The sequence below is a fragment of the Mesitornis unicolor genome, unplaced genomic scaffold (assembly GCF_000695765.1).
Source record: "Mesitornis unicolor isolate BGI_N332 unplaced genomic scaffold, ASM69576v1 scaffold26783, whole genome shotgun sequence".
Taxonomy (NCBI): domain Eukaryota; kingdom Metazoa; phylum Chordata; class Aves; order Mesitornithiformes; family Mesitornithidae; genus Mesitornis; species Mesitornis unicolor.
The window spans coordinates 1-22,155 of record NW_010175733.1 but is presented as its reverse complement, the minus strand read 5'-3'; the positions used below and the strand labels follow the sequence as shown (position 1 = coordinate 22,155).

Sequence of the window (22,155 nt, the reverse complement as noted above, 5' to 3'; positions counted from 1 at the left end):
TGCCTCTCCGAGGGTGGCTTTGCCCCAGCGCCGGTCCCGCAAGTCGCCCCTACTCCCCAGCCTTGAGTAATGCCGGAGCCCAGAGGGAAGGGGGGCGGGTCACGTTTTGGGAAGGTGTTGATGCGGAGGGAGCCCCCTCCCCGGCGGGTGAAGGCAGCGATGCCTCTGAGGGGGTCGGGGGCCCCGCGGCACCGCTGGCTTCCCTCCGGCATCACCTGAGCTTTGCCTGATGGGGGACAGGAAAAACAACAAAAAAGGCGAGTTTCCTTTAAGTTTCCCCTTCCCTTCGAAATATCGGACTTTTCTCCGTTCCCTGAAGTTTCCTCGAGTTTAAAATAAATGTGTCCCTGTGCCAGCATGTTGTCGTTACTGAGAGCCCCCAACCTTCCCATGCTCCGGCGAGCTGGGCTAGTGCTCGCCATCTCCCTCCGTAGTGCGGTGGGTTGAGTTTGATCCCGGGCAGAGCTCCCAGGATACACACGTACTCAAAAAAAAAAAAAGAAAGAATTGTAGAAATAGCCTCCAAAGAAACAGGTAAGGCAAAAATTACCGTTTATTTAATAGCGGTATGGGGAAGGGAACGGGGAAGCATCACCAACAACTCGACCCTGCCCGGGCTGCCAGCAGCAAACGCGATCCCAGCTAGCAAAGGAGATTTTCTACAGCTTGGAAAACCACCTGCATCGGCAGCGTGATTCCTCCGCGGCTTCCGGTGTGAATCACCTTCCAGATACTTTTATTTTCCTCTCAAAGAGCCCCCGAGCTGGTTCCACTCCTGTTTCCCCTCACCTGCATCTGCCCCAGCACCTCTCTGAGCTCTGTATTGCAGCCAGAGAGAGCAGCCACCGCCTGCGGTCGCTTTGCCTTTATCTTCCTGCCAGGGAAATGGTTTTAATTTCCAGGTAAATTTCTTTTTTGATTTTTTCTTTTCTCTGGGGTGAGCTGCTGGCTGATAAATGCGCTGGGAGTGTGGTGGAGGCTCCGCATCTCCAAGGGAGGGCTGGGGCTTTCCTGGGTAAAAACCTGGAGGAGAGGCTGTGCTCGCTCAGATGTTGTCTGTGTAGCCCCTGCTGCATCAGCAACCCGGTGGCATGTCGGTGTCTCGTTAGGTTATTGAAATTTATTTTTCCTTCTTTCAAAATTATTATTATTTTTTTTTAAACAGGAAGTTAATTTGGTTGTCCGGTGTCATCAGCACTTTTAGGGCATTTTGGATTATGGGATATGAGGTTCTGTGAGGGAAAATGTGTCCCTGTTGAATATATAAAATATAGGTGGTTGAAATGTGTATGTTTGTTTCCTTTTCGTGGGTTTCCCTTTATGCTTTTTCCACATAAAATAATAAAGGAGGAAAAATAGCCAATACTCAGCCATCTGCCCAGAAAATGGCTAGTTGTCTTTTACATGATGTTTATAATACTTCCAGGACTATCATTTTCGTCAACAAATTTTGCTACAATGCCTTCCACTCTCTAAAAATTACAAACCAGAAGGTAAACCTGACTCATGTCCTCCTAAATCCTCGGTGCGATTGGAAGCACCGCAGAGAGCCAAGCGCAGGGTACAGCAGGTCATTGCACATTGCCAGGTCGCTGGCTGGAAACGCTTTTCCCAGCTCCGTGGCTCTTCCCTTCTCTCTACACCTACCAGGCCGTAGGCAGGGAGGTGATGGAAACTGTCTCGAAAACCTTTCAATTCGATGCTGCCATTTGTGTGCATCCATACTCAGTCGCCCACAGAGTATTTTGTTCGTTTTGCTCTGTTCTGATTGTCAGCCTCCTCCTGAGTGCATATTTTATTAGGAGCTATTAAAAGTGATACAAAAGAGAAGCTCTGCTCTGATATTTACATGGTAATTTTTTTCTGACCACATCTACCACCGCTGTTCCCGGGGCCGGGAGCTGTGCAGCGCAGTGTGGTACTGATGCCCGTCTCGGGGCTGGCCTGGCCAATCGCAATGTGCCGTGGAGGTCAGCGACTGCACATCAGTCACTCAGGTGGACTTGCCTTTGGTAATGGGATTTAGAGAAACACAAGAGAAATCCCTTCAGTTCAGTGAGAGAGAATATTAGAAGCAAGTATAAAGATGTAATCATTTAAAAAAAAAAAAGCACCTGGATGAAAGGGGATCTTTTCTTTACATTTGTGCGTGATTCCTTTTACTTGTGCAAAGAATTGTTCCTTCTCTTGTATCATTATTACTAAAGACGGAGGTGTGTAAAAAGACACTGAGCTGGAAAGAGCACAAAGGAAAAAGGCAGGAGAAAAGTAAAAGTAGAAGATTAAGATGCACAAGGGACAGAAGCTTTTTGGGACAGACATGCAAAAGCAACTTTTTTGTCCATTTACATCACTCTTTTACAAGACATCCAGCGGATGGATCTGAGTGTGATCAGATGCTGTGTAACCAGGTATGTACCCAATGCACCAAACACCCCAAAGTCAGAGCTCATCTCCACTGCAGTAACAGAGCCTGGGACACTTGCACACCCATGGGCTGGCAATATTTGTAGTCTGATGGTGGCTCTCGAGGGAGGGAATGATCCTGAGATTCGGATGCAAGCACTGGGGGTATGTCCAGGATCGTCGGTTCCCCTTTTTGGCACCAGCAATAGCACACTTAGGACACACCACGCCTATGAGGAGGGGTCAGAATATGAATCAAATAACACTCGAGTCTCTGCTGCCTCTCCCCTGCTGCTACAGGAACTTTCTTCTTCACTAAGTATTCGTGTTGATCAATAAAATAAAATCAACTGGCAACTGCTGCCTTTTTCCTGCTGTCCCTTTGCTGCTCACCCCAAGAAGGTTAAGGAATAGCAGAGAGATTGTTTATAGCTCTCTTCCCCCTCCCTAATATTTACATACCTGTTTGGGAAATGCTGGGGTGGAAATGACTTGCAGGAAATAATTGCTGGACATAGGACATCTCGGTGGATTTCCTATTTTTTCAAGATATCCAATAAAGTCTTTCCTTTCATTAAAATAATTCTTTTAGAAAGTTTTTTTTTTGAAATGAAATTGTTTCCTGTTAGTTTATTTTAACACCTAAGTGGTTAATGTTTGTTGTTGCTTTCATTAAAGAAAATTTAAAAATTGTCTATGAAATCTTCCCATGAACCTTGGCTTTCTGTTTCAATTTTGAGCATTTTCCTGTCCGCTGCCCTTAACATTTTTAACTTTTATGGGCTGGAAAGCAGTTTTTTCCTCCTATGGCCTGAGTTATGCAAAAACAAGTCAGATATGCAGGCTGTATAGGCAGTTATAGAGCGAATCATTTGTAGAGTCTTGCTATTGTACAGGTGTGTAGTGTCAGCCCTGAAAGCATCATGAGCTGCTGCTTGGTGCAAATAACCTATGGCCAGGCCTGGCAAGTGACGCAGGCATTGCGTGCGCTATGTAAAATTCTTTCTACAACTTCTTCTCATAGTTTCTCTCTGCTGGTTTGCATCATCTGAATTAATTGCAAACTCCTGCTTGGATGTTCTTACTTGGCTTAAAAAGTGGCTTGTTTCTGCCTTGGATTTGTTTTTGTAGCATAATAAGCTTAGATGAAGCAGGTCTAACTCCATTGCTAGAAGTGCCTTGGGGTGGCTACAGCTACTGACACAGTCAGTATTCATGCAGCAGAACCAATACATCGCACTTGGTGATAAAGGCAGGTGGATGTGAAGTGTGTGCTTAAGAGAAGAGCGGGTGATCTCACAGTGAACTGCAGCGTCTTTCCTACCTGTTTGGGTACAGACAGTCTTCCAAGGAAGAAGCTGGTATTCACTCCTGATGATGAGGTAACTCTATGAAACAGGTTTCTGAAAGGCCAGGAGCAAAGGCAAGCTGACCGAATTTTGTGACTCACTTTGTTCAGCTATTGCTGAGACCACTCAACTTGCTTTCCTAAAGTAAAGACTCAATATTCTCCGGTGCTGGCTTTGCTGTGACTGCTGGAATAAACCCTTGAGTGCTCCTATGACACACAGAAAACTCGCCCTGTGGTGTTACCTGCAGCTGCCCGCTCTGCACTCCCGATTATGCAAAGCTCTTTAGCATCTGCTCTATCCAGGTTTTTGGCTCAGTATCACTTCTGTTCAAAGCAGGCTCTGCTGTAAGGCAGGCTGCTTTAACTCACCCCTGCCAGCTGTCACCAGCGGAGATTTGCTGCCTTTACCTAGCATTGAGAATTTGTGCATCTAGAGCTCATTCTCTCGCCACAGAGGCAGTCGTTGGTGTCGGTCCTTTCTTCACATGCCTTTATTCTCATGCAGAGAGTACTCAGGTTTGGGCAACATGCAAAATAATAACAACAAAGGCATTTTTGGGCTGTTTGGATGTTAAAACTTGTTCATGCCTACTTGAAGTATTTATTCAGTGACCACAAGAGTTAAGACCCAATCTCACCTGGTTTACAATCCTCCTCTTTGACAGTTTGTCTTTAGAGATGTAACGATGGAACATGGCTTTTAGGTTTTGCCTTATTTAACGTTTTTAGGCGATAAATCAGTGTGTTTTTGTCAGAGCCAGCAGCCTATGAGCCAGCTGCTCAGAGCTTTTGTGAGATGTGGGAAGGTGACCTCGGTTACCTTGAAAGAAACGTGATGGTGATGTTACTGCAGCAGCCTTGCTCCTAACCAGAACCGACCCTGGGTCTTTGACCACTGAAGGTGCTCTCAGCTCCTACACTTCGTGAGTCTAAAATATTAAGAAATGGTGGCACTAGAAAGTGAATGTTGAGAAGTTCTGCTGGGTGGTGTACACAGATACATTTCTGGCCCTGTGAAGGCAGGCTGTGCTCACGGTCAGTAAGGCTGCGCTCTGTGAATAGCTGTGCTGGAGCCGCAGGGCTACAGCGGGTAGGTTCTGCTTCAGCTCAATCTCTCACTGAATGCTTAATGCAAAACTCAAGGCCCATTTCTTATTTAAATACCTTGCCTTCCTAATTTGAAAGACATTAAGTTTTGGCCTTTGCTTTTAAGCAGATGGATGCTCATCATTTACTTGATGGTCCCTTTTTGTGCCACCGTATCTGTTAGGTGCATGGAAAAATTTGCATTAGTGTTGAGGTAGATCAAAAGATTTTCTTTGCACATATGCTGCAAATAATGTCTTTTTCTGGGAGAAAAAAGAAAACCCAAACCAGTCCTTTCCAAATGCTTTGTGAGATGATCATGATCACCGTTTTTAAAAAATACTACCCCTCCTCGCAGATGGAGCATCATATAAGTATACATGGCTTCTAGTTGAGTGTGGGTTTAGTATTAAACGTTTCCTAAAAGATCACTGTTCTATTAAAAAAAACCCCAAACAAATGAAACACACCACCTACCTGGAAAGATGACCCTCATTTATGGGAGCTCTAAAAGGTAGAGGGATGATGGATAGGGAGGAAGGTGATCAATTAAGACATTAAGCATTTTGCACCACATGGACGCATCTGCATGTCAGCCAAATAATAAGGCCATCAGCTCATTTTCAGGGGGCTGTTGCCTACTTCAACTCAATCCTCAGATCAAAGAGAAAATGTCTGCTTGCATTTTCTAATCAGAAAAGGGATGCTAATTTAGGTTCCTTAATGTGTGGTGGTAAGAGACTTCTTCAATTAACTGAATTCTATAGCTCAGAAAATAAAAACGGGGGATACAAAGGGAGTCAGGCTGGAAAGGCAGAAGTTCTCATTAAATCAAAGGTCCAATATTCATTACCTCCAGCATCTGGGGCTAAACACTAAACATGGAGATCATCAAAGCGGGTTTAATGGGTTAAATTGAGAATATAATCTAATTAAAATATTAGATACGAGTAAATAGCTCTTTGATATTCATCTGAAGGTTTCATTAAAATAGGCACTTGAGGTTTGTATTAAGGGGGGATTATCACTTTTAAGCAGAAACAACAAGTTGAGGTTCCCTAATCAGAAATGCTTCAAAGTATTACCACTCGGTTTAAAAATAAAAGTAGAAAAGCAGCAACTGGCAGAGCATGGACATATTTACCCAGCCCAGCCTGACGGATCATACCACAGGCAGGCGTATTCTGCAAAGAGGGGCCAAACAGTGCCCAAAGGCGAGGAGAAAGGAGGCAGAGGCAGAGGATGATCCTGTTCCAGCAGTTGCAGGGGATGTCTGTCCACTGCTGCACTTTGATATGCAAAACGTTTCCCCTGCAACCTGAGCCACATCCCCCACACTGGGAGATGCTTCTTCCACCACGTTCTCCAAAGATTATGTCTGTGGCAGACCTCTGCCTGTGAAGTCGACCAGTCTAATTCTGCACAGGTGGTGGGAAGCAACCAACAGGGTGGAGAGCTTCCCATCTCTCAGGAGGGCTCTAAAGAAAGGAACGTGTCCTTTTGCCACGATGGAAGGATGCAGTACATCCCTCATTTCTCCTATTAGGTTGGGAGCCTGACTAGAGATCCTGCAGGATGTATTTCAGCAACTAACCCACTTTCAGGAGGACTGAGGCATCCTGAGGACTGTGGGATCTAGGCCAAACTCACCCCTAACTCTGTAAAATGTGAAGTATTTGACTTTTCCAGCAGTATTTGTCATGGCTCCAATGCCCTAACTTCACTGCACACCTACTGGAAAATTATTTTTCCTGTGAGACACCCAGCCAATGAAATGTTAACCCAGAAATGTGTTGTCTTACATGTTTTTATCTTTTAAAAAGGTAATTATAAAGATGCTCTTTTATTTCACACCTTACCTTGCCATTGTAAGCCTCCTTCAAGGAGACTTGAATGTTTCTTTTTTGCCCTCTCTCTCCTCCCATTACAAAAAGGCACCTGACAAATTGGATAAAGCAATTACACATCATCATAAGTTCGTGTCTGGTTTGCTTTTTTCTTTTAACTAGCCCATTTTCTAAGAGATTTTAGTGTGTTCTCTTCAAAATTCCCTTGCTGTGTGGTCTAATCACATTTCATATGTTGACTTAATTCATAATTTACGAAGTTAAAGGAACGGAACCATCGTAAGAAACCCATCTGCTTGTTGTTATTTTCACAGATTTAATCTGTTAAAAGCTGTTTCCTCATCTCAAACATGTAGCTCTCAATTATCCTTAGTTACTCAATATATTTTCCAAATGTTTCTGGCTAATAACAGATTGTCTGCACGATCAGCCAGTACTTGTGCTGAATTTTCTTGTCCCAGCTTCAAAATGTTGGTCTTGATGTGACAATTACTCACTAACAGATACCAGAGTAACATTTGAATAATGAGCATTGTATCGTGGTGGACATTTTTGTTCTAATTCTCACCAGTGCTGGATTATTTTTGGCTTCATTTCTGGACAGTCTGCCAAAGCCCCTGCTCTTCAAAGAGTGAAACGGTGCTGGTGTTAAGACCATCAAATGAAACTGATGTTTATTTTTAATGTTTTGTAGATATGCCCATATGTTTGACATGTCTAAAAAGGATCCAGCTATGACGAGCCAACAGCTGAGCAGTCTGAAAGATGCAACCGCTAGATCAGTTGATTTCAAAGAAAAATAACAAGAGAGAGGACTGTATTTAAAATGCTACATATACAACCATTTACATTAAAAAAATTTAGGTACAGTTAAACTGATTCTAAAATTTAACAATGATTAAACTTAAGCCACTTTATATTTGAACGGAATGGGAAATCAATATGCGATGGTCATAGCTCATAATTAAAGAGTTCAGCTGTTTCTGCCTTGAAGAAATCCCTAATAATTTCAAAATACTTTTAAGAAATGAAGGCTTCTGAGAGCAGCTAGAACTTGCTTCTCTTTCTCGTGTCTACTTTGCAGAGCTTCCAAGGATGCAATTTGAGGTAAACTGTCTCCATTTAAAGTCTGTGGCAGAACTCTTTCCTTTTTTGCATCTCCACTTGATTGTCTTGCAGTGAAAGTCTTTGGTTTAGGAATCTTCTTTGCATATTCCAGTGCCTAAAAACATGAAAGTTGGGGGAACTGGTTAAGAGAAAACCTGACCAATATTGCCAATAAAACTTAGGTGTTTCTATGTCGAGTCAAATTAATAGTTCCCCTAATTCCTGATCTTGCTTCTGACAGCATTCAGTACTGGATGCTTCAGTGGTGACTGCAAGAAACCTCTGCAGTGAGGATGGTATTAGATGTGCCAGCCCTCACCTGGTAACTGAGTAAAACAAAGCACTGCCTCTCACAGAGCTCCTAGAGTTCTGCTATAACCACGCATGCTCCTTTGAGACTGGAAATTTCTTTATACTGACAAGGACAGCATTGAAGAACTGTACTTTCCACACTGGCCGAGTGTTTGGTTTTATCATGTGCTTTTTTGAAGTATTTTCAAAGAATTCAGTCTCATCTCTTTGTGATTTATGCGAGGATTGGAAATAAATGCAAGTAACTGAGTAGTACAACTTATATGCAACTCCAAAACTTTTTCCCTGAAGCATGCAGTTCTCACTCATCACCTTGGAGAAATACCTGTTCCCATGCTTTCAGCACCAGGCAGGTGAGCTCCTGTCGAACTGATTGGATAAAATATACATTATTTCCAGTGCTTTGTTACTTCCTGCAATAGGGAAAAGGCACTCCCTTTGTCTGTTTATGTATGCTACTGTCATGTAGACAGTTGTTGCTCATTTGGGCTATTTTTGAAGGCCAGTGAAGGCTAAAGTGATGTTTATGGGCTTGAAAAATAAGACCAATTACTGTAGCTACGCAACTGAAGTGAAAAGAGTTTGTGAGTGAGACTGACAGGCAGGTGGATAATAGACTAACAAGAGGATATCTGTGGTCCATTAGAAGAGCGCACTCTGCAGTAGTGTGGCCCCTACCACTGATGTGAAGCAGAGCGTGAGCTGTGCTGGAGGGGTCCCACTCTCCTTTATTCCCACCCTTTCCCCAGGAAAACACCACTAGTTGTTTAAGCCAAGTTGAGTGCTGGTAGTACTGCTCCATTTCCACTTGGTGCACTCTCACGAAGAGCAAGGCAGAGCATGGGCTGAAGACTGCTGTTGGCAAAGAAACCAGCAGCTCTTGGCATACATTTTTGTGTGCAAAGTCCAGAATCTCTCCCCTCTGTTCTTACCTTTCGTCTTGACACCGAAGATGCAACCTGGGGTTTAGTAGGTAACCTCTGAACCAAAGCAATGCTTTTCATATTGTGTTCCTTAATTTGCCGTGCATACTCCTTTTGTTGCTTCAACTTCTCTTTCTGACAAAAGGAAAAAAGTGTATAGTTGGTTAATGTCTCAGTGGATCCATCAATGAGATGCTTTTTCCACTGGAGTCTTCCATTTACACCTCTGTTAGTGTTTAACCTGGCCATGCTATTGATCATCATTCAGCAGAACACAACAGGAAATCCTGATAAATGGCTTTTTCTTGCACCATATTGAGGATAAAGCTCAACAGAAATGCGACAGATGCATCTTTATGCTGAATGTTTCAGTATATCTGTTCAGTTCTTAAATGGCTGTGCTAATTTCTGTCGGCTTTTGCAATGACTTTTAAAACCTCTGTACTTACTTTTAAGGCCCTGAATGACGCGTTTCATTTACTTAACTGCTATTCTGTCTCTCTGTATTTCCAGCAATTCATAATACTCAAATTCAGCAGTATGCTCCACCTTGCCCCTGTTATCAGACAATGCCACTTATTTCTCTTCAATTCAATGATACCCCAGTGCCACGGCAGCTTCCAGAAGCGTTATGGTGGTGTTAAAAACATGGAGTCCTGGCCTATGCACCACTCTGTCCCTTCCAATTTCAGATCTCTAATCTGATTCATTTACGGCAAAGAGGAAGAAAATACAGAGGCTTCTCAGTGATTCCAAAGGGATGATCATTCAGATACTTGTTCTGAACAATCTTTCCCCATTTCATGGGGTAATGCGCATCCAGCTATTTTATTTTTGTATTTACACAACAACTTCTTTCACTTCCACGTTGAAGGTCAGGCAAACCTTCTACAGTGGGAATGACAGCGCAACTCAGTCACCCCTGCCTATGTTCACTTTATACAACTGAAGAACAGATCACATAACAGGGACTGCTTACTTTCTCTTTGATTGTTTCATAGTCGGGTCCAAGGCCTCCAAGCTTCACATTCAGATTTGCGTAGGTTTTGGAGCTAGACAGCTGAAAAACAAAGAGCAGTGGCAGATTTTCCTTTATATGATTTCACAGAGAGCATAATTAAAGCAGTTCTTGTAGCGGACACCCAAGGTAAGAGCAGCATTCAACCTGCAGTCTCAGTCTTACCTCTGGCATCTCTCATTTCAAGGATTGTAAGTGACCAAAAAGATTAACTGCACAAGTCAAATTACACTGTATTTCCTTTGAATCTAGGTGGGTAATTGCCAGTCATCCAAATCACAAAGCAATATTTTGTCAGTCAAAAATGATCTTTTGTGAGCTTTATTTTTAAGCAGTTTAAAGTCACCCATTTGACTGTTACTAGAATGAAACTCTGAAGAAACTGTTATAAGAGAATTCTATGCACTGAATTTTCCATGTGAAGTTTCTTTGTGTCAGCTATCCCTACTCTTTTGTGATATACTTACATCTAACTTTCAATGTAAGGTACTTTAAAGAGTTAATTATTTAGCTGTCTACAACAAAATCAGGGTTTTCTCACTTCATGCCATGAGTATGACTGCATTGGTTTCTTAGGAAGAGCTGGATTTCTCTGGGACACATAAACAGTCTTGTTCTCTGTGGCATTCCTCACATATGAAGTGTGAGAAAGCCACTGAAAATACAGGACAGAAGCAATGGTTTGAACTCAGGGGGACAGAAAGGGAAGGAAATCTGCCCTTCAGTTACTATCATAATCCAGCTAATTCTTCTTAGAGGCATTCAAGCAGCAATACACAAACAGCCTCCTAGATGAAACACATGAGTAATTATTCCAGCTTAGTTTGTCTGCCCTGAGACCTGGAGCTAACTTCTTAAACATTTAATTCGTCATGGACACACGGGGATATCTCTATGCTGTTCCACTGCATCTGTATTAACTGGTTACAGCATGAAACCGGACACACGGAAAGACAAAAAGAACCAAGTTTTAATAAGGACCAAAATGGGATCATCAGGAGACTTGTAATAAAGTTTATGCCGTTAGCTTTACAAATCCTCTAAGTTTGTTGTTGTTCAGTTTGATTTCCTTGGAAACCAAGAGATTTGAGTTGGATAGCAAATGAGCATGACCAGGATAATGGTTGGCTCAGATCTGAGGCCTGGCTACCTGCTGCTTTATACAAATAGCTTTATTCTAAATCATTTTATCACTGGATAACTTAAAGGACAAACACTGCTCTGTGTGCTGTTAGAGCTAATCAAGACTGAAAGTGACACAGGGAGAGGAGGCAGTGAACTGCCTTGCTCTTCAGACTAAAATGATTTGTGTGTGCCTGTTTCCACCTTTGTTCCTTGGTTTTTAATGCTCTGGGCAAGCTGGTGTGTGGCAGTGTGCTCTCTGTGACAATGAAATATTTCTCAGTCCCCATTCCTTTTTTTAAATCAAGATCTTTGGACTATTAAGAAGAAAAATATTAATCAGAGGAGGAGATAGAAATGTAAAACTATCCAATCCACATCTACTTGCTTACCTTCTTTCTGACCTTACGCTGTTTTTGCTTTTCCACTTGCAGGAGATATTCTTCTGAGCCGCTTTGCCTTATTTCCACTTGATGTCCTTCATCACTCTCTGAACCACTTTCTGTCTGTGGGACGATAGGTGGAAGTCGGCTGACCACGTGTCTGTCAGCTAAGTGATTTTCTGCCAAATGAGTGATTTCTTGGTGATGCTGCTCCATCAGCTGTGTAAACTGGGAGGCTGTACAAAGGGCTGTGGGTGAACCGTGAACAGAAGATTGAGAAGGCCTCAAAAAAGAAAGAGAGGGGAAAAAAGAGCATTTGTATATAGCAGATAACTCAACAAGCAATCTGTACATGGAATAATCCTTGCTCACAGAACTTACTGGGAACATGAGTATGGAAAGATGGGTGGAAATTTTCAGCCTGATGCAAAGCTACCATAAGCCAATGAAAACTGCCTTCAAATGGCTCTGGATCAGGCCTGCTGTGTACTGAGAACATTAGTTGTCTATGTGAAAAAAAACCCCTTCATTTTACCAAGGCAGGTGAAATTCTGCATAACTAAGGACTTTCATGCCCTTCCTCATTTGCAGCAAGCCAGAACTGGCCCTGGCATGAAACTGGAGATTCATGCTGCAAGACAAGCTTTGATACAACTCCATGCAGCTAGCAGGAGATGTAGTTTATGCACAGTGCTCTCTGCTATCTATTTTTTAAGCTTCACCTTCTAGCTTTTCAGAAGGAAACTTTCAATTGTGGAAAATCCTACATGCAAGAGAGCCTGGAGTGCAGAACTGTCCTTTTCCAATACCATATTTACAAATCAATCCTTATAATGAATCTTAAGTTAGTAGTAACCTATAGTGGCAGGTTTGCAGCAAAATAATGTTATACTTTGAAATTTTAAATATTTTCTTGTTAATTTCTATTTTTTTTCTGGGCATCATAGCCCAGATAGATAATACTGTTTTAACACTCATATCCTCACCATAAACTACTGATAGCATAGTTCTGATACCTTTTATCTGCATAACTGTGTTTCTTGCAACGCCGAAGCGATACTTGATCCTTCACCAATTCTTGAAACTTGGCATTAAAAGTAGATGAAATATTCCTCTGATTTGGATGTGCACCATTGGAACGGTTATCTCTTGCAAAAAGCTGGCCAGTGGCATGGTTGTATAAATGCTGCTGGTCATGTCGATGTCCATTTGGAGAACCACGCTGATATTTCTTGTTCCTCTTGTTGGTACATACTGCAGATATAACCTCTGCTGGGTTAAGTTTACGTAATGTTGGATGCAAAGGATAGGTAGGTGTGGGATCCTGGTTAGCAAAATGTCTTGAATTTGGGAAGTTATTCAAGCAAATATCTGAAATACTGTCATGCTGAAGTACGCTGCTGTTGTCTTCCTCCACTGCCTGCATGGGAGCAGTCTGAAACTCTGGTATTTGGCGGTGCCTGTGGTGCCAAGACTTCGGTTCTGCTGCTCTTCCTGGTGGTGGTTGGCCATCATTCCTCGAGAAAGCTCTCCTTTGGACACTCTGGTTGGGTTTTATTTTATTTCTCTGGGACGACTTGTTTCGGTAATCCTAAAACAAATTACCAAAAGGGGGGTGAATTGCAGTGGTTGCTATTTCATATGGTCTTTAAGATCAACAATATACAAGTGTATGAATCAGTTTGCCCGTCACCATGCTTTTCATGTAGCTACTTGTTAGAATTCTATAAATTAGCCGATGTTTTGACTACATTACACCATGTTTTATGATTTTAATTCAGGACGACATTCTTATTTTAGGCAGCACACCAGGACTGCTGTCTTGAGCTAAACTGACATACTCTAAATCTGGAGTTTATTTAAGATTTATCGCTTTCCAATTACAGCATCAGGTGTTGCCCATTTTGAGGGAAGACAGGGCTTTCCTTCTAGGGAATATACAAATCCATTCTCAGTCCATTTAATCTCTGTCAGTGCTAAAATCCTCCATTTCGTCCTCCTGTCTCTCTAGGGTTCTTTTGTTAGCAACACTTGCAATCACTACATAGCATATGCACTCAGAGTAACTACTTAATGGTAGGTATTAAATCCACATATAGAGCAGAATGTTTTGGCGAAGGCTTTAGCACTGGGGAATCCTGACTCCTGGTGCCAAGATGATGATTTGTTAGCTCGACCTCTGCTGTAACGATTAATGTTCTGGCACACTGTGCCACTGGTGGAAAGCACAGACTGCTGCCAAACTGGGACCGGGCCAACGTTTTCCCATTTAAATGTAACGAGCAGACCTGCAAAATACCTCCTTCACTCTGAAATTCCATATATAATGCACATCTCTCACAACGAAGGGCAGCATAAAATTTCGTTTGTCCTTTACAGAGGTGCAGCTTCCAGTCTTAAGTGCACAGCGAGGAATTTAAACGGTCTGCCCGAATCACTTCAGATACATTTAATACAAAGATAGTAACTACATTTGCTAATAATAATTCCAGTTGGCTTGAAGTCCTGGTTTTGAAGTGCTTGCTTTTTCATCAGTGATGATGACCTGGTCTCTTTTATTGCTCCAAAGACTATCCCGCTGTGCCGGTCAGTGCAACTTTTTCTACATTTCCCATTTTATAGTAACCTCTTGATGTTCATTGGGATTTTACGGGATAAGTAACATCACAGTAGCCAAGTTCCAGCTCAGAATCCTCATGAACCATCATACATGACCAGGTATTGGTTTGTGCTTTTACACTATTATCAACCAGATAATGTCCTAAATAGATAAGAGTCTTTGAGGGCAGAATTTCTGGGGATTTGGGATCTGTTTTCACAGAATCACAGAATCGCTCGGTTGGAAAAGCCCTCTGAGATCATCACGTCCAACCGTTCCTGTCTACCCCCTAAACCATATCCCTAAGTACCTCGTCTACCCGAGGTATTTTGATTTAAAATAATTCAGTATACAAAGCTGCATATGCATTAAATTTTGATGATTATCTACTGATATATATCTAAAGATTTATTGTCAGTAATTGGTACTTTAAAAGTAATGAGATTACATTTTAAAACAGTCAAACTTCAACGCTTTTACGTTTACATTTCAATTATTATGTTCTCTCAAAAAGGAACCTCAAGGTGCTGTGATTTCAGGTACCATTTGTCCTCAGGCTCCAATTTCACAGTCTGGGATGGTAGGACACTCTGAACTGGTTCCTCATGAACGGTTTTAGGATCTGCAACCAAGACTCTTAAAAACCAGGAATGTTTATGGCCCCAGCCAAGCCCAATGAAAGGATTTAAAAGTCTCGGGGAAAGAATAAGAATTTTCCTCCTATTAAAGCAAAAATGCTAAAGTTAGGTGTTAGATAACAAGAAAATGAATGGCTACAAGAGAACACGCAGAAAAAAGAGAAAAGGAAGCAAAAACCCAATTAGCGGTGGTGTGGTGGTAGGGCGCATTCCTTCTATTTTTAAGAAGAAGAGAGGAAAAGAAAATTGCAGGAAGTGTGCAGCACAGAAACGTACTTGTAACTCTCCAATGTCTGGGCTTCTCCATTATATGAGAGCCGGTGGATGTACCTAATAACAGAAAAGCAACTTGACAATCATCACTGTCCAAGCAATCAGCCAGTGTACCAAGGTACTGACAGGTGACACACACCAAAGCAAGGTCTTGAGCAACAGAGTCGTGCAGAAAAAGACGGTGAAACACAGCAATGTTGGTAGAAAAGCACAAGAAGTAGCTGCAGAGAGAGAACATCTAATACGCACAGCCTGGCAGCGATATCAAACAGCCTGTGCAAAATAGCAAGCCCACAGACGGGAAGGACATCTTCACGTGGCCGCAGTCGTGGTAGCGTGACGGCTGGAAATCCAACTTGAGCAATTTTTCGAGGGTGGCTGCTGGCACTACAGATTTCAAAGCCAAGAGACACCCTCGGAAATACAGCAATAATGAAATTTTTTCTTGAAAGCATCAAACATTTTTTTTCCCCCCAATCTATAAAACCTCAGGAAAAAATGATTTTTTTAGATTTTTTTATTATACTTGTGTTGTCTCAAAATCCCCTGCTGAGTACGATAGCAGGTGTGGCCTCAATTAAGAGTGCAGTTAGGCAGTCTCACTGTAAAAAGACTATAGCTAACTGTGTGCTGTACCCATGCCTGTGGTAGAAGCACCTATGCACCACTGCAGAGTGATGCTGGCTAACACAGGAGAACTTGCACTGGGTATTTGTGACCAAGAGATTTATTAACTGAAAATTATTCACTGAAATCAGTGTGAAGGAAGTGTTAAATCCTTCTGGGCAGCAGAGCCTCCCATCTCTAGGGGTGAGAGATTAGGACAACTAGGAAAAGGTAGGTAGGGTTTATGGCTGAGTGTTCAGGTGATCTCATCGCACCAAATGGCAATGCCGATGCTGTCAGTTGTGACTAGAAAAACTCACAAATTAGAAGTTGGCACGCAGGTTTCCTGAACTGTGGACAGATCCAGCTTTGCAGTCAGTACGATGTTTTTGGTGGAACCAACTGACTCACTGCATTGATAGTTTACTGGGCAGGTAAAGCATACTTCTACATTATCTCTTTGAAAGAGGAACAGGACACAACCTCTGCCAGCATTTTTTGTGAACTATTCTATTAATACCAATCAAATTGAGAAAATGATCAAATGGAATTGCATTTTGAGCATCATAAGCTGTGTAATGCCTATTCTGTTAAATTGAGGCCCATAATTGCTTCTCTACTGAAAAGATACAACAAAGACAGCAATCATGGCATGTCATTATCCCAGACTAGAAAACCGGCCTTTGCAGCGAGGACTTCAAAGGCTTGTGGTTCTCGAATTGCATTTGGCTGCTATTGTTGAAGCGCAGGCAATCTTGATTAGGTGTTTACACTGAGGTAAGGCGCAGTGCACAGAGAGTCTGAGTGCCTTGGTCTAGAGCCATTAAAAAATTGTACATTATGTTCCTTGCTTTGAAGTAAGGGGCTTGTAGGTAGGAAAGCAACTCATATTGAGTACAGCTGAGCTAGATTGGGCCACTACTTCTCTCTCTTTCTCTCTCTCTCTCAAAGAAACTCATCATCGGGTTCTTAAAGAATCTGGCAACACTGCAAAGAACTTGATGCTTTCTAAAATGCTGTATAAATTAGTAAACATACAGATCAACACACATTTATGGTGTGTTTTGGTACATACAGCCTGCTGTCTGTAGGCACAGAGATAGCAGCTGTAAATCTTGCAAGAATGAGGCTGCAAGTATTTTCCCTAATATTACGTTAGTTGAAAAAAAGCTTTCTAAAAAGTCCTTATTTCAGTGCAAACACTATTTCAGTGCCACAGTACCTGACAGCCAACAGCGATCGTATCAGTAGAAACCGCTTCAACATCCTGCAAAGCTCAAAATAATCCAGTTTAGGAAAAAACAATATTCAGAACATGCCCGATCGCTTCAGCAAGGACTAGAGGCTTGTTTGCCTCTTTGCATACTTGCTGCTTTTGCACTTTTGATACAGTTTTCCAGGTGAGGTGACCAGCACTGGCTCATCGGCCAGCTCTCATCAAGAAGATGCCGCTTTCACCCCCCTCCAATGAGACGGAGCAATGGATGTCTGGATTAAGAACAAGAGGTAAGTGCTTCTTCCTACACCTATTCACAGCACAAACAACACTGGCTGACAGGAGGTGGTGATGCTGTTGTGGCTGTATCAACTCTTTGAGGAAAGAAACCCACCTTTCGACACGCGTGCTGCCTGGCTCCTGCTATGTCACAGCTCTGCTGTCCCCATGGCCACTTCAGCAAGGTAATCTTAGAACGCAGCCCTGATTATATCAGATTTTCTTTTCTATTGCGTATCTTTGAATAGTGTCTACACGAGGAAGTCCTGACCCTGGCTCCAATACTTAAATGCGAAACATTTTCAGAATTCCCCAAATAGTAAACATAATCATATCAACGCAGCTTTAATTAGCATCAATCTACACTAATTATTTTTACCATCAACCAAATTATAACTGAAAAAAACAAGTGCTCTTAATAGCTCTGCTAGAAAAAAGCTTGTCTACCCTAACAGTCATTGTAACGTAGTCAGCACATGCCCTCTAGTGTTGTGTCAACTGTTCATTAGCCTTGGAAAATGTGTCACTTGAAGCACAAAGTCTCTGTAGTTTTGCAAGTTAAGAATTTTCCATGCTACAACTCGTGGAGTGATTCAGCGACTCCCACCTTCCCATTATGCATAATCAGTAGCAAGTAAAAGCAACAAACTCATGTATAATGGTTCATTAGGAACTGTAATTACATTTCCACTTAATCCTTAATACAAGTTGTCTGACATTTCGCAGTCAATCATAAGAAAGATAGGCCCTTCAAATCCAAGTACTGCACATAACCAGTATCAGCTGGCTGCTTTCAAATATGAGGTTTGGTCTGACTGAGAGAGCAAGTAGAGGGAAAGGGATATTTGATCACTCAAATCTGAGAAATATTTCTTGGTTATTCCCAAAGGAAGGAAGACAGCGTTTCTTTAGCACCAAGATTAAAAACTAGTGAGACAGCACCATGCAGACACACTTCATGGCCAACAATATATGTAGCTTAACTAGGCTTGTAACAAGACCAGCACTGGGGTTGTGAGTAACTGAGGACTTGTCAATTATTCCATAGAGGGTGAACAGGATTCTCATTGCAAATTGTAAGTTATCAGTCACATGATAGACTGTAAATCCACTCACCTCCTCTGCAAACCTGATCACGGAATTATTCCATTTTAATGCTAGACAGTCCTCAGTGTATATGAATTGGAAAACAGGGAAAAGTTACCCACCTGCTCTTGAAGAACTTCTTGCTTTTTACTGTGTAATTCAAGATAGGAATTTATCTTCTCTGAATGTAATCCTAAGGTCCGTTTATTTTTTTTCACAAAGTCTGTTTTTGCTCTTTGTGGTCGATCTTCTTGAATCTGACGAGAAAAAGCACGGCCCTGTGTATTGGGGCTATCTTTGAAATGACGGGCATCTGCAGATTCCTTCCTTTTGGTATGTAGCCTAGAAGGTTCATTACTGACCACGGCATTTGGTTCATGAAAGCTTATTAATTCTGCACCAAAGTCTGAGGATGAACCTTGTGACTTTGCCTCCTGGTGATTCTTTTCTCCTGGGGGGCCACTGAGATGGAGGTAAAACGAATCTTGTGAGAAGTTCACACTGCTTCCTCCAGCAACTTGACATGATTTTTCTGCCTCAAAAAATTCTGTGACCTCTTCTGTGTTCCTCCAGTTAGGATTGTATCTTAGGCCGAAATATTTGTCCACAGACTGTTGTTTCCTATTTAAAAAAGAAACACAAAATTATTTCTGTATATTTACGGCAGGAGCAAGGAGAGTGGGAGAAAAAAAGCTTTTACCACTGTTTTTTCTTAACTGGACCTGCAGTGAAGAAAAAAAACCAAACCAGTGTCCTGGTTTCTTGGACACAGACAAATGATGAGCCTTTCAAAGTGACACTTATAGGCACTGAAACCCGGTTGACTCTTCAGCCCCTATTAAAAGAAATGTACCAATCTGTGGCATAGTTAATTATATTAACATTTCTGTAAAGAATTTTTTCATCTTTTCTAGATTAGTTACATGCCCGTACCCATATTTCGAGTGGCTCCTAATAATAAAATAATCTGTTTCTCTAGCAATGCTTTTCATTTCAGGTAAGCATTGGTGCCGTGGTATCCTGGATGCTAGAGATTAGATGATTTGCATTGGTGAAAACATTATTATTCATAGTTGTCAGGTAAACAGAAATAGGTCACCACATTTTGAAATGAGTACAGAAATATGTGCTCTAATTGCAATGATTCAAATAACAGAGTACAATGCTAAAGAGTTCTATTGTGCTGAAATGTGTGCACAGCAGCTCAGTTGTATTCTGCAGGCCAGGTCACCGCACGGGGACAAAATGAGTGTGAAGAGCTCCTTCATCTCTAATCATCTGCAGACAAAAAGTGCACCTTTTATTCCTCCCCCCAACTTGATACAAAGGTTAGATGGACTCTGTACTCGTCAACAAAACTGTTGTACGTAGACAACAGATGCAGCGCTTCCTCTTCAAATTCCGAGGTTAGTAATGGATGTAGAGAGGGGGTTTCATATGTATATGCTGTGATATTTGCTTTGGTTAATGGACTGTATTTGAGCACTTACTGGGCTGAGTTCAAACAAAATAAAATCAAATTTCCATTTAATGAAGAGCCTCACATTCAGCATAGTATTCAGTCAAAAAAATTACTAAAAATTAGAGCATGTTTCTAGTACAATTAACATCATTTGCACTCACAATAAAATATTCAATAACTGGCCATTTTGCCTGTTGAGGAGGTGAATAAAAGCATGCTATTAATCATTTAGCCTTCATTTGTTTGCCATTTTATTTTAAGTAGACAATTAAATTGAAACTGCACATTATTATTACTTCAGGTTTAATTTAATCCCTGTAAACTTGAGAATTATTCCCAATTTATCCAGTGTTAAACCTTTTATGCATATGACAACAAATTAAATTTCATTTGATGTACCAAGTTAACACTTTCTAAAGCATGTTTAAAGGTGATGGTAACCCTGGAAATTTTAATTTTAGATTTCCACAGCTATAAGGACAAAACTGCATTTATTCAACTCACCAATTTTTGCCTGTAAGTTTTCTTACAGGAAGTGGCCTGGTTTGCTCAGCACAGGTCTTCCTGTGAGGAAGGAAAAGAGGATGTGTTGGTACTGCTCCTTATTTTCTCTCTGGTCCTTTTTCACTGCCCAGCTCCAGAAATCCTCCAGCCTATGATCTCAGAGCTGACACTGGTCTGACACTGATGGTTGCCCATTTGTGATGGTAGCCAGCACGTTCTGCTAAATATTGTAGTGCCTGGTCCGCAGCCCATTACAGGCATCAGACTCCTTCCACTGACTGCAGGTCCAGATCAAGTAAACAGCAATAAGAGGGAATCTGCATTTAATAGGCCTTTACAAGAAGAAACTGTAGTTAAATGCTTTCACATTAGCAATACGTGGGAAGCCTACAGGCCTGAGAGGGATGTTTTCTTTTCCATCTTGCCCTCCTTCACTGGTGTTTTAGCCAACAAACAGTTGAGGCTGTGCTGGAGAAATGGGCATCATAATTGTGAGATGAAACGTACACCTTTGTGTGCAACTAAGTCCTTAGGTGTTCTTAGTATCACTTTGGCGATATAAATTGGTCTTGAATATGTAATGGATATTCTGAGAAGTTTCAAAGCATCAGAACTATTCTACTCATCTACTAAAAATCCCATGCCTTACCTTCCATTACCATCATTCTGTTGTATTCCATTTGTATGTCGATTTGTGTCATACTCAGCTTCTTCTTGTCCTTTTAAACTCATCTCCTCCAAGCTATCTTCTTCTAAGCTGTCATCAGAGTACAGTTCTACCAGCTCTTCATTTTCAGAGATCCGCTGCTGCAGTTGTAGCTGATGCTCTCTCTCCCGAACAAGGCTTTTGGAATCAGACTCTTGGGAGTCATGCAGGCTGGAGGGAAAGCCCTCTTCACTTACAGGTGGCCTTTTCCAGTTCGCAGGATGGAAATCCGGTTGCATGAATATTCTTTGGGGAAAATCTTTTTTATTCATGTTGCAAGTCTGTGGAGAAGAAACTAAAATATACTTCATCTCTGAAGATCTCATTCTGTGTTTTGCACTGACAGTGTACATCAGCCCTGTGCTGGAAAACATGAGAGTAGCCATAAAAAGATTGTTCACTCTATGATAATATTTGTTGAAAGCTGGAATTGGGGGCAGTGTCATTGGCTTAGGCTCAGAATTGGACTTTCTATCGTTAAACTAATTATTTACTATCATACATTACACTGATCTTCCTTTAAGTAGTTAATATCAAGGTCCCTATACAGCAAGTGCGGGACTTAAACTGAAATATTAGTGGTGACAAAGCTAATAATTGATAAACAGCTTAAGAAAGTGTGTGACACAGAAGAACAGGGTGAAAAGAACTGAAACAGGTCTTCAAACAGAGAGTTTCTTTTCATTTGATTGCATGTAAATGTTTGCAAGTCAGTTACACCACCTGATACTTACAGGACAGTGTCTGGGAGGAAGCAAAAGGGCAGTGTTTTGTGAACCAATGCACACGGGTCAGTTACAGCCCATACAGTGTGAGCGATGCCTTTAAGAGGACAGAGTGAGCTTCACGTGAATGGAAATGCAAAATACAGTTCCTAAATTTCAGGGTTAGCGCTGTCTGTTACATGCGAGTTTACCCTCCAGGAGGCCTTTTACACCTGGGTGGACGCCTGCATCCTTTGCTCCCTCATGCCGACGATGAGAGGCCTGCAGCCCGGAGACGAAAGTCAGGCACCGGCAAGGAAGTTTTACCTCTCCGTGAGGAGCCTCCACAGCTGTGGGAGGTGAGGCCTTGCCTGTAACCGCTGTCCCAGGGGTCGCTCTCCAGCCTTCAGCCCTCTGACAAAAGCCAGACCAGGCGCGCGTCCACCCCCCAGAGCCTTCGCCTCGCCCCCGAATCCCCTCACCCCAAATCCCCTCGCCCTAAATCCCCTCACCCCAAATCCCCTCAC

General features: G+C 42.0%; 1 protein-coding gene across 1 annotated transcript; it reads right to left on the bottom strand.

The window, feature by feature from the left end:
* Positions 1-53: 53 nt before the first annotated feature.
* LOC104535733 (chromosome unknown open reading frame, human C11orf63) lies at positions 54-21,250 on the bottom strand (the record flags this gene model as incomplete). The annotated part of the gene is made up of 10 exons (XM_010181506.1): positions 20,868-21,250; positions 18,371-18,873; positions 14,673-14,788; positions 12,542-13,146; positions 11,565-11,838; positions 10,012-10,092; positions 9,042-9,167; positions 7,709-7,912; positions 6,703-6,781; positions 54-226 (listed from the first exon to the last, which is right to left on the bottom strand). Coding segments are annotated over exons 1-10 (2,544 nt in total), but the record flags the coding sequence as incomplete, so codon positions are not given.
* Between the last annotated feature and the right edge of the window lie 905 nt (positions 21,251-22,155).